This window comes from Gossypium hirsutum, chromosome A13 (assembly GCF_007990345.1).
Source record: "Gossypium hirsutum isolate 1008001.06 chromosome A13, Gossypium_hirsutum_v2.1, whole genome shotgun sequence".
NCBI classification, from domain to species: domain Eukaryota; kingdom Viridiplantae; phylum Streptophyta; class Magnoliopsida; order Malvales; family Malvaceae; genus Gossypium; species Gossypium hirsutum.
In genome coordinates this window covers 30,478,521-30,490,511 of record NC_053436.1, presented here as the reverse complement: position 1 = coordinate 30,490,511, position 11,991 = coordinate 30,478,521, and the positions used below count along the sequence as shown (strand labels likewise).

Here is an 11,991-nt window from a genome sequence, read left to right as displayed (position 1 = left end):
ACAATGTTAACGTTTAGTTTTTAATTTGAGTTGATTCGATAAAAGTTAATTACTAATAGGACTAGCTTTGAATTTTTATGACATTGTTAATAGAATAAATTTTATATTAATTGTGAATTTATTTAATTTTACGATTAATTTATCAAATACAATCTAATGGATGAGATTTCATTCATGTTTTAGAGTTGATTTAATGAAAATTAAGTGTTAATATTATTAGCTAATTATGAATTTTCATCAAATCAACTCTAGAAATCGAAGTAAACACTAAAATATTAATAGCATTATCTTTGTGTGCCAAAATATATAACTTTTGTCAGATACAAATACCGGATTGGACCAAAAAATAATATAGATACCACATTAGAAAGAAGTGTCAAACTTATGCACTAAATTACGTATTAAGCCTTTAACTTTTAAAACATAGAGATTAAATCTCAAAATTTGTAAAAGTACAGGGACTAAGAACAGATTTTAACCTTTCAGTTTCACCCTTTTTCTATTTTTCCACGTGACGGAAAACGACAGCGCAGGCTTCTAAGTGAGAGGCAAAGATATTCCACGTAAAAACAAACAAGAAAGGGGACCCGCCAGTTCCATGGTCCTGCCGGGAGCCGCCGTGTGTTGACAGTTCAGATACATTAATTGACCCGCCAATGGACCCCACTATCACCCCCATCATCCATTAACACTACGTGGCCCCCTCTTCCCTGTTTCTCCATTTGCAAGGAAAATAACCCAAAAATAGTGAGAAAAGGAACAGACCAAAGCTCAAACACCCAGACTTTGCACGACTCCATCGACAAGAAGCAAAAAAATAAAGAACAAATTTTTAAAAAGAAACGCGTTTTTCTTCTCCAAAGACCCCCTTTTCTTTTCCCTTCCGTTGTTTAAGAAATATAAATTACTTTTTTCCGTTGGGGGTGAAAGGAGTGAGTGGCTTTTGGTGGACTTTTTGAAGCTCAGAGAGAATTCTTTTTGTTGTTCTTGTTGGGTTTGTTTTTGTTTTCTTGGGAAACAAATATGAGATGTCATTTGTTTTGTAAAGGTTTGGTCTTGTTTTTGTTTGTCATCTGCTTAGTTTCAGGGGAGTTGTTGGTTCCTGAGAGAAGGATCCTGTTGGAGTTCAAAACCTCTGTTTATGACCCTTCTGGGATACTTTCAAGCTGGGACCTTTCGAAGAACCCAAAACACTGCTCTTGGCATGGAGTTTCATGCAATTCAAGGTCTCAGGTCATCTCCATTAATATTGCCGGTGGTGGTTGTTGTGAAGGTAACTTTACCCCATCTTGTTCTCCTTCTTCAAAGCTTCTTCCATTTTATGGTTTTGGATTTAGAAGAAGAGCATGTTCAAGGGGGAAATTAGTGGCATACTTGTCACCTTTGATTGGGAAACTTACTGAACTTAGAGTTCTCTCTCTTGCTTTTAATGACATTGGTGGTGAAATTCCTTTAGAATTATGGGGTTTAGAGAAATTAGAACAACTTGATCTTGAAGGGAATTCATTTACTGGGAAGTTGCCTGATGAAATTGTGGGGCTGAGGAATTTGCGGGTTTTGAATCTCGGGTTTAATGCACTAGAAGGGGAGATCCCAGGGTCTTTGTCAAAATTTGTGGATTTGGAGGTTTTGAATTTAGCTGGGAATAAGCTGAAGGGGTCTATCCCTGATTATTTTGGTAGTTTCTATTATTTGAAAGGACTTCATTTGTCTAATAATCAGCTAAACGGTCCGATTCTTGATTTTTTTGGAAGTAATTGTCGGTATCTAGAGCATCTTGATCTGTCTGGCAATTTCCTAGTTGGGCATATCCCCGGTAGTTTAGGGAATTGTCGGCAGTTACGGACTCTTGTGTTGTTTTCCAACATGTTGGATGGTGTTATTCCTAATGAGCTTGGCCAGCTGCATAAGCTTGAGGTTCTTGATGTTGCTAGGAACAATCTTAGCGGTTTTATCCCCACAGAGCTTGGAGATTGTGTTCAGTTGTCCATTCTTGTCCTGTCTAATCTTTTCGATCCCTTTCTGAGTGGGCAGAATTCAAATGAAGAGCTGTCATTTAGACTGATACCGATGAGTATAATAGTTTCCAAGGCTCCATTCCAATGGGAATCACAACCCTTCCAAAGCTTAAAGTTCTTTGGGCGCTCAGGGCGAATCTTGAGGGTAAGTTGCCAAGAAATTGGGGTGGTTGCGAGAACTTAGAAATCATAAACTTAGCTCAGAACCACTTTGTTGGGGATGTCTTTGGAGTGTTCAATGGATGCAAGAAACTACGTCATCTAGATATGAGCTCGAACAGGCTAACTGGGGAGCTTGATGAGCAGCTTCGAGTTCTTTGTATGACACTCTTTGATATCAGTGGAAATCTCATGTCAGGATCAATCCCCAGGTTCAATTACTGTGCCTGCCCTGGTATTTTATCCTCTAGTTTTGAACTTCTCCAACCCCATGATCTGCCATCTGCTTATCTGTCATTCTTTACATGTAAAACACGCCTCGAAACAATTTTGCCATTTCAGGGTTCGAAAGCAGTGTTGATTCACAATTTTGGTGGAAATAACTTCTCTGGTTCACTCCCATGGCTACCAATTGCACGAGCAAGATTGGTTAAGCAGATTGAATATGCTTTTCTTGCTGGTGGAAACAATCTCACTGGATCATTTCCAGAAAGTTTATTTGTAAACTGTAATAAGCTCCATGGGATGATAGTCAATGTTAGCAATAACAGATTGTCTGGTCATATTCCATCAAGAATTGGTGCAATTTGCAGACCCCTTAAATTTTTGGATGTCTCTAAGAATCAGATTGAAGGAGTCGTTCCCCAAAGTTTCAGGGACTTGAAGTCCCTTGTTTTACTTGACCTAAGTGGAAACAAACTTAGAGGTCTGGTACCCAAAGGGCTCAATCAGTTGAAAAATCTCAAACACCTTTCCTTGGGGAGTAACAACCTGAGTGGTGCTATTCCTTCTAGCTTTGGACGGTTTCGTTCCCTTAAGTGTCAGAACTTTCATCAAATTCTCTAGCTGTACGATCCGCTGATATGATGATCAACACTGAAGATTCACAAAATGAAGTAGCTTCTTCTTCGGGTAACAGAACTGTCAATAAAAGCTTAGGTCCCATTGAGATCGCATCCATAGCATCTGCCTCGGCCATTGTTTCAGTTCTTCTAGTTCTAGCTGTCCTCTTCTTTTACACCAGGAAACAGGTCCCAAAGTCCAGGGTTCAGGGTTCTGAATCAAGGGAAATTACAGCTTTTGTCGACATTGGGGTTCCATTGACGTATGAAACTATTGTCGAAGCAACTGGGAATTTCAGTGCTGGCAAATGCATAGGAATTGGTGATTTTGGTGCCAGTTACAGGGCTGAAATAGCTCCAGGAATCTCAGTGGCAGTCAAGAGGCTTGCTGTTGGAAGGTTTCAGGGTATCCAGCAATTCCATGCCGAGGTAAAGACCCTTGAGACAATGAGGCACCCTAATCTTGTAACTCTTGTAGGGTACCATGCCAATGAAACGGATATGTTTCTCTTATATAATTACTTACCAGGTGGTGATTTAGAAAATTTTATTAGGGAAAGATCCACTCGAGGTGTAGATTGGAAAATTATTCACAAGATTGCTCTCAATATAGCCCATGCACTTGCTTATCTGCATGACGAGTGCACCCCGAAGGTGCTACACCGGGATGTCAAGCCGAGTAACATATTGTTGGACAATGATTGCAATGCTTATCTGTCTTGACTTTGGATTATCAAGGCTTCTGGGTACATCTGAAACCCATGCAGCAACCGGTGTAGCTGGCACATTCGGATATGTTGCACCCGAGTATGCCATGACCTGTCGTGTATCCGAGAAGGCTGATGTTTACAGCTATGGTATCGTGCTGCTTGAGTTGATATCAGATAAGAAAGCTTTGGATCCTTCATTCTCTTCGCAAGCAAATGGTTTCAATATTGTCTCTTGGGCCTGCATGCTGCTTCAACAGGGTCAAGCAAAGGATGTTTTCACTTTAAGGTTATGGAATGCAGGTCCTCATCATGATCTGGTAGAACTGCTGCACTTGGCCGTCACGTGTACAGTTGATAGCCTCTCGACCAGACCAACCATGAGGCAAGTTGTCCAAAGGTTGAAACGAATTCAACCTTCTTCAGTTTGATAATATGGTTTCTAGGTGCATGACTTGATCTAGAAGGAACAGCTCAAAGTGTACAAATCATAACAAACTTTGCATATCTAATGCTGACTGAGGCAGGTTTAGTATCACAATATAATCTTTTCCTCATAGATTGAGATGCTGATCTTTTACTTTGATGGTATCAAGATTTTTTTTTCTAGGAAACTGCAGAATCCGAAAATAGGCAGTCGAAAATCGGCAAGAGTAAATTAACTATTGTAGACATTGCAAAGAATTTGTTTTTTTCAAACTTTTCACTTACAGTGCCCCATTTTTGTGGGGGGTTGCCATATACTCCACATTACAAAAGGGAAGAAGAGGAAGGGTTAATAACTATATGCCTAAGAGGGTTATCCACATCACCACCACCTGCATGCTTTACAAACTCAGTTGGAGAAAAAAAATTGCCATGGCATACACACATTATCCTCACTTCCTCTCCCTTCCCATACTTGTATAAAATCCCATCTACTCTTTTCCCATTAGGACCTTCTCCCTTTGTGAACACATGAGGCATATCTTCCATCGCCTTTCCCCCTTCTTTCTCCTTATTTTCGACTGTCTCGCCTATCAGTCCCAGAGTTCTTTCACTCCCACTCGTCTTTGTCCCTGAAGAACCGGTAGCTGCCTCTGAATCGCCTTGTTCTTGCAAGGATGAAGCACTACCAGAGCTTCTTGCTTCACCAGAATTTCTAGCTCCTGCAGTGATTGTAATCATGAGAACCATTAAACCAGCTGCGAGTAATCACTGTTTTTATCATAAATGGAAATTTAACATTGAAACTTTCCATGTCTTGACAATTTTGAATCAAATAATTCACAAGAAATAACACATCTTTTTGCATCCAGATCCCATTACCATCATAATTGCTATTTAAAATGCATTATATTGGATCCACATATCTCCATTTGTTTCCTGTAAATTATTCTCCCAACAACATCCATTAAAGGAACTTCATGTGCTTTAAATTCAAAACAAATTATTCATCCAAGTACCAAAATAATCAACAAGGTTAGCAGATATTTAGGAACATCAAACAAGCCTAAACTAATTAGTGATGATAAGAAGCCATGTTACTTATGCTTTAGCGAAAAAGAAATTCAGCAATATTAATTTGTTTATAAGTGAGATGAAGACCACTAAAGTCCAAATACATGAAGAAGAAGAAAAATCTAATACATACTCACACTTGAGCATCAAGAATAACTTAGGTCAAAATTGGTATCTACATCAAATGGTATTATGTATGAAACAAATTGTAAACATACAATACAAATCCCCCATAGATAATGCTGCAGAAAGTACCTTGAAGGCCTTTACTTTCCTCCATTTTCCCTCTTGAAATCCTCTGCTTCTCACTTCTTCTCCTCTTAGCTTCCATCCTTCTTAGGGTCTGCAACTCTTTTCTCTTCCTCCACTCTTCCTCAGTCACGGTGGGCAAAGAAGAGGCTCTGATGAGAGTTGTTGGGTGATGAACAGATGGTGGTGGAGCATTGGCACTATCATCTTCTCTAAATATTGGTATTGAACCAGCAATAGAAGATGACCTTTTCAACTTACTTGCATGCTTATCAACACCAAATCTGCCTCCTAATGATAACCCAAGATTCAGCTCCACTTCTTCTTCATCTTCATCATCTTCACCTTCACTTCTTGTTGAATCTAGTGTTTCTCTTGACATGAATCTTTGTAACAGGTTTCTTGGGGAATTTTCTGTTTGCAAAGAAAGATTCTCCATTTCTTTGCTTCTGTTTTCACTTGCTTCTGATCCCATTTTTGATGGAAACATTAAACAAAGTAAATAAAACCCAACAAAAGGAGTGTTTTTTTTTTTGGTATAAATAAAGCTATTGTCTTAGCCTATGAAACAGAAAAAAAAAACAGAAGGAAAAAACCAGCCCTTGATCTAAGTTAGCCTTAACCCATGTATATAAAAGCTTAAACTTGGATTATTCACATCAAAGAAATTGGTCAATTTCTGGCTTTCGTCCCTATATTTTAATATGAAATAATTTAACTTTTTTATTTTTATAATAAAAATAATTAGTTCAAATAATTCACATTGTTAATCATTTTGATTAAAATGCTATGTTAATCTTTTCTAAAAACATCTATCCCATAACAAATAAATCTAGGTTTGTGTTCAGTTTGGTGTAACGCTTTTATTTATTTATTTATTTCAACAATTTATGATATTTTGATTCCATTATTGGTTTTTATACTAATTTTGAATTTTGATTTTTTAGACTTTATTTCTATAAATAGACTTTATTTTATGCCTTCTTAACATTGTTCGGTAATATTTCAAAAAAAATTCATAAATATTTTTTTAAAAATTAAATTTTATAGTAAATAAAAATTAATCAATATTTAAAAAAAACTAAATTCTATATAATATTTAAGTTATTTACACTATTTTACATCATAAAAAAATTAAAATCAGACTTTGATTAGTTTAAGTAATCACAATTTTTAAATTGTGAACCAAAATCGTTCAAAATACCATGTTTAGATAGAATTTTTATTTCTTGATTTTCTTGCTCAATCTTAAATAAATCTATGTTTATATGATGAGTTTGAATGTATATATGTATATATATTTTTTTAAATGTTAATATTTTAGTTGCTAAAGTATGAATTAAATAAAATGTAGAGGGATAATGTTATGTAAAATTAAAGTATAAGGATTATGTGTAAAAATTAAAGATAATAGAGAGATGAAACCAAAATTTGACCATGAAAATACAAATATCATAAAAGAGTATACACACGTTTCGAAATATAATTTGAAGAGACAAAGTGTTGAAGTATATTGCCTTTTTGGCGATTTTTTTACTTAGTTGGGAAAAGCCGGCAAGGACTGTACGAGTTGGTTTAGGTGTTTGAGGAATCGCCACGTGGGTTTGCCTAGTTACAATAGGTTAAAGAAGAAAGAAAAATTAGGGGTGATTTGAATATTTTTTTATTTTATGTTATGGTATTTTATAGTATTTAATTTTATTATCATCTATGTTTTTATGTTAAACATGTCTAAGCGCAATGTCCATTTAAAATTATCTTAAATGAATATCAACTCTGATAGTATTATTTATTATTCGTTATTTCGAAATTTGTGAATAATTTTGTTTGTAAATAAAATTTTAATTTTTATAATTGATTTTAATTAAAGTTTTTTTTTTACAATTTATGATAATTTTGATGGGTTCTCAATGTTTTATATTATTAGGTTTTGGTTTCATGAAAAATATATAACTTATTTTTACTATTTAAAATATAAAACATATTTTGTTGGAATAAACTTAAATCATCCCTAAGGACATTGCATTTGGTAGCCAATGAAAAGGTAGCAACACAATGCAATGTTCTGACAAGAAAGGAATGAAGAGAGATGAAAGCCACGTGCAAGGATTTTAACGTTGGCCATAATTTCAATATTAATTTAATTTACTTTACTTTAATTTATTATTGTTGGCAGGGAAGAATGATTAGGGAGGACACGTTAATGAGGTAGAGAAAGATTCTCCCAGATAAAAACAGGACACGTGTTGTTTGTGTAAAGGTGAAAAGTGGGACTTTGATTGGCGATGTCCCAATACGACTAATAAAAGGAGGGTGACGAGGCTAAATGGATCAGGTGTTTGCAACACTTTCTTTTTTTGTGAAAATAGTTACCACCTATTCTTGTTTTTCCTCAAATTTTTTTTTAGTTATTGCAATTTAATATTTTGGTTATTCAGGCAATTTTTTTATATTTTATAATAATTAATTTAATTTTTTAATGTTTATAAATTTTATTAATTTAATCTTAATTATAAAAAATTTAATAAATTTAATCATTAACTTTACACATCTATCAATTTAGTTATACTTGTTAAAAATTTAAAATTCAAAATTAAAAAAGCTTTAAAAATAAATAAATATTTAAAATTTTATTTTTCAATAAAATACATAATATTTTATAAAAATACATACAAAATTATAAAACCAAACTGAGTATTTTTTTAACATTAAATTTATTTATTAAAATAATATTTTTATAAATAAAAGATATTTAAAAAAAACCTACAAACAGAACTCAAACATTTCCTTTTTTAAGTTTATTTTATAGATAGTAAATTTTATTATACCTCTGGCATTACTCCTCAATCCTTGTCAAATTTGTTGAGCACTCGGCTCTATCTTCACCCATAAGCACTGGCACCAATAACTCTTACTCCAAACACCTCAATTTCCACATCCTCCATCATTGCGTCATTGAATAAAGAATCAGATGTGGAGCTGCTAGCATAGCCTTCCACCTACGGGGTCTCCAAGACCTCATCATCACATATATATCCCCAATCATGCTCGCCCTCAAGTACAACCTCAAATGCAACAAACTCATTCTAGGAAACAACTTAAAGCCATTAATTATCACCCTTTCAACCTCATGTTATAATTTTTACCCAACTTGAACATGGTGGTCATTAATGTTGGAAAAAGGGAAAAGTTGAATCTACATAAATCTTCTTCATTATTTTTCCCTTTAAATTCTTTTATTATAATATTATTATTTTAATAAATAAATTTCATATTAGAAAATGAGAAAATGGATATTCATTTATTTATAAAATATTTTATAATTTTGTATGTATTTCTATCGAAAAATGAACTTTTACATAATTTTTTTATTTTTTAAAAGTTTTTTTAATTTTTAATTTTTAATCTTTAAGAATCAAGATTAAAATGACAAAATTTGTAATGTTGAGGGCTAATTTTTTTTTTGACCTTTTTAGGCTTGAGACTAAATTGATATAATTTGTAAACATTATAGGGAAAATTTTGTTATTATGACAATAAATAAAAAGGACTATCGTTAGTGACTTAATAGATGAGTGACCAAAATATTAAATTTCGATAACATTAGTGACTAAAGTAGAGAATTTTAAACTTGAGTTACCAAAACAGAAACATGCCAATAGTTAGGCGTCTATTTTTATTATTTACCCTATTTTGTTACATAAAGAAATACATTATGGCTTGTGTTCCTACCCTTACACAAGATGGAGAGAAGAGAGCATGTATTGGATGTTTTTAAAAAGTTCGAAAGAACTTCCCATTGCTCTTTGATCTACCAAGTATGAGATTCAACCATTGTTTTTTCTTATTAAGTACTCTATAGATCTTGATGTCCTGTTCTTCTAGTAAAATTGAGGCAAAACGGAGAATCAAAATTCTCACTTGAAGCTTTGATATTGATTGAATACCAAAGCTAATACTAAGCATTTCTCCACTTGTACTGTTAACCACCATTGCCCCTCTATAGGTATTCGCTTTTTCACTTGTGATAATTCCAAGATAAGGTTTCATTCTACCATCCTCTCATTCGATCGCAATATAGTCACTATAATTTATTCTTTTTATTCGGTTATTAATGTAATACTTCGTTTTCTAGTGGTGTAACAACCCATTTTCGTGGTGTCAGAAACAATAGTTTTGGGACCACGATTCTGACCACTCAGTCAGTATTCTATTACTTATTTAGTATTTACACTGTTATTACAGAGTCATATTAAACTTTGATTAGAAAATTTTAATGTTTAAATAGTTAATTAAATGAAAATGACTAAATAGTAAAAGCAGCAAAAGTCAATCGTTATAGATTATCATTAGCTAAATGGCTTGAAAAGTTAAAGTACAAGGGATTAAAATAGAAATTTACCCTTAATCCAATATAATGGACAATTGAATGAATTTTCATTAAATTATATGTTATTTTATATTAAAATAATGTTAATTATAATAAAACAAAAATAAAAGTAAAAAGCCATTTTATTTTCTTTCATCATCTTTAACCTTTCTAGCCGAAACTCCGTAGATTGAGAAACCAAAGAATCGGTCAAGCTTTAATCTCTTTGCATGGTATGAAACTCAAGTCCGTTTTTAGTCATTTTTATATTTTTGAGATTGTTGTAGCTTGATCTAGGTAACCCAAAGACTAATTCCTAAAACTGTTAAATGTTTTTATTTATGTCATTGATGAATTTGTGATGTTTTTGAAGTTTGATGATAGATCTACAAGCTTGATTGTTAAATAGGACTATTTTGTAAAGTGATTTTGGTTAGTTTTAAGTTTAAGGACTAAATTGATAAAATATTAACCTTGACATGAAATTATTATGAAATTTTAATAAATATGGGTTGTAATTGCACCGGAAAAATTCGGCTAGCATGAGGTTGGTTTAATTGTGATAGATTTGAAAGGTTGGAGCCTAGGGACTAAATTGAATAAAAGGTAAAAGTGTAAAATATTGATTAAGGGTCAAATATGTGAATTTAGTTATTTTATGGTATTTTAATTGTTTAATTGAATAATTATTATATTTAGTTCAAGAAACGAATCAGTCGTTTGATAATTATAGGAAAGGAAAAGATGTCGAGTAGTCGTCGTTGAGTGTTGATTGTTATTGTCTTTTGGTAAGTTCGTATTACATTTATTATGTTTGTAAATGTCTTAATTAATTATGTGTTTGGTTATATGAATATGAATGATGCTATGATCTATTGAAAGGTAATAAAATAGAATGATAATAGATTGAAATTTAAAGTTTGAACATGTAATGATCTCAGAAAAACAGGATAAGCCCGTGTGAACTTAGTGAATAGCTAGGATACAAATGACATGTCATTAGAGTGTTTTAGACACTAGTTTTAAGTGATTACAATATTAGGAACTTTGTACTGGTGTTACAGTTTTAGGCACTTAGTGCTAGTATTACAATTCTAGGTACTATGTACTACTGATGGCTTGATATCCTACATATGTTACTGATTCTCTAGAGCTTGGGTGAGCAGCATCATGTATTGGTTAATATCCTTTTGCCAACTTGTGTGAACATTACACTCTCGCGTATCCGAAGTCAATTTACTATTGTTCTCCAGGCAAAACAGTTAGTTATTGAGTTATTGAAATAAAAATGAAATGAGATGGTATGATTAATTATAGTTGGTCGATGATATCTTGGTATACAATTCTTAACATGTTATGTATTGGTGATATGAACTATTCAGGCTTAACCATTTTGTTTACTTGGAATGTTGGAACAAGACAAAAGAATGTTAATTTTATGAACTTACTAAGTTTTACGTAAGCTTACTCTATTTGGTTTTTCTTCTTTGTAGATTGTCGGACTTTTTCTGTCGATTGGAACATCGTTGGAGATTACACTATCCGACAACTCTTTCGGTAGCTATTTTTTTATTTTGGCCAGGTTATAAATGGCATGTAAATAGGGTTTCGGTATGTTTATGATAATAGATATCTTGGTTATGACTAATGCCATTTATGATGTAAATTTTACATTTTGATTTTGGTAACTTATGAACTTAATATGGAATATGATTTGCATTTGAAAGAGGCATAAATGGATGATTTTGGCATATGGTATTTGGGACTTAGTTGATGATTGAATGAGATTAACATGTTGATTATGTCTTGGTTTGGACTGTTGTTTTTTTTGCTTTAATTGGGGTGCCAACGAGGGCATATTGGTTAGGCACATAGGTTGAATGTGAATTGGCATGCTTTGGTACTTTTTGAATAGGTTTCTATGATGGTAAATGAATGGCTTGGAGTCTAAGAAATTGTGGGTGAATTGGCTTGTGTTTGAAGGTATTTTGGGCACATACGGTCTATGACACGATCTGCCACACAGCTATGTGTCCCACACGATTGCATGACACGACCATGTGGCTTATTTGATTTTTGGTGTAGGTTTGTCCTTATAGCCTTAGAGAGTTACACGGTCTGACGACATGACCGTGTGACCCTGAGTT

At 33.4% G+C, this 11,991-nt stretch overlaps 1 protein-coding gene and 1 pseudogene across 1 annotated transcript; one reads left to right on the top strand and one right to left on the bottom strand.

The window, feature by feature from the left end:
• The first annotated feature begins 362 nt into the window (after window positions 1-362).
• On the top strand, window positions 363-4,285 carry LOC107893883 (LRR receptor-like serine/threonine-protein kinase RPK2; annotated as a pseudogene).
• Window positions 4,286-4,398: 113 nt separating this feature from the next.
• LOC107893884 (ninja-family protein AFP3) lies at window positions 4,399-6,080 on the bottom strand. The gene is made up of 2 exons (XM_016819025.2): window positions 5,482-6,080; window positions 4,399-4,874 (listed from the first exon to the last, which is right to left on the bottom strand). Exons 1-2 carry the CDS (start codon window positions 5,963-5,965, stop codon window positions 4,477-4,479), a joined length of 882 nt encoding a protein of 293 aa, XP_016674514.1. The 5' UTR covers window positions 5,966-6,080; the 3' UTR covers window positions 4,399-4,476.
• Window positions 6,081-11,991: the final 5,911 nt, after the last annotated feature.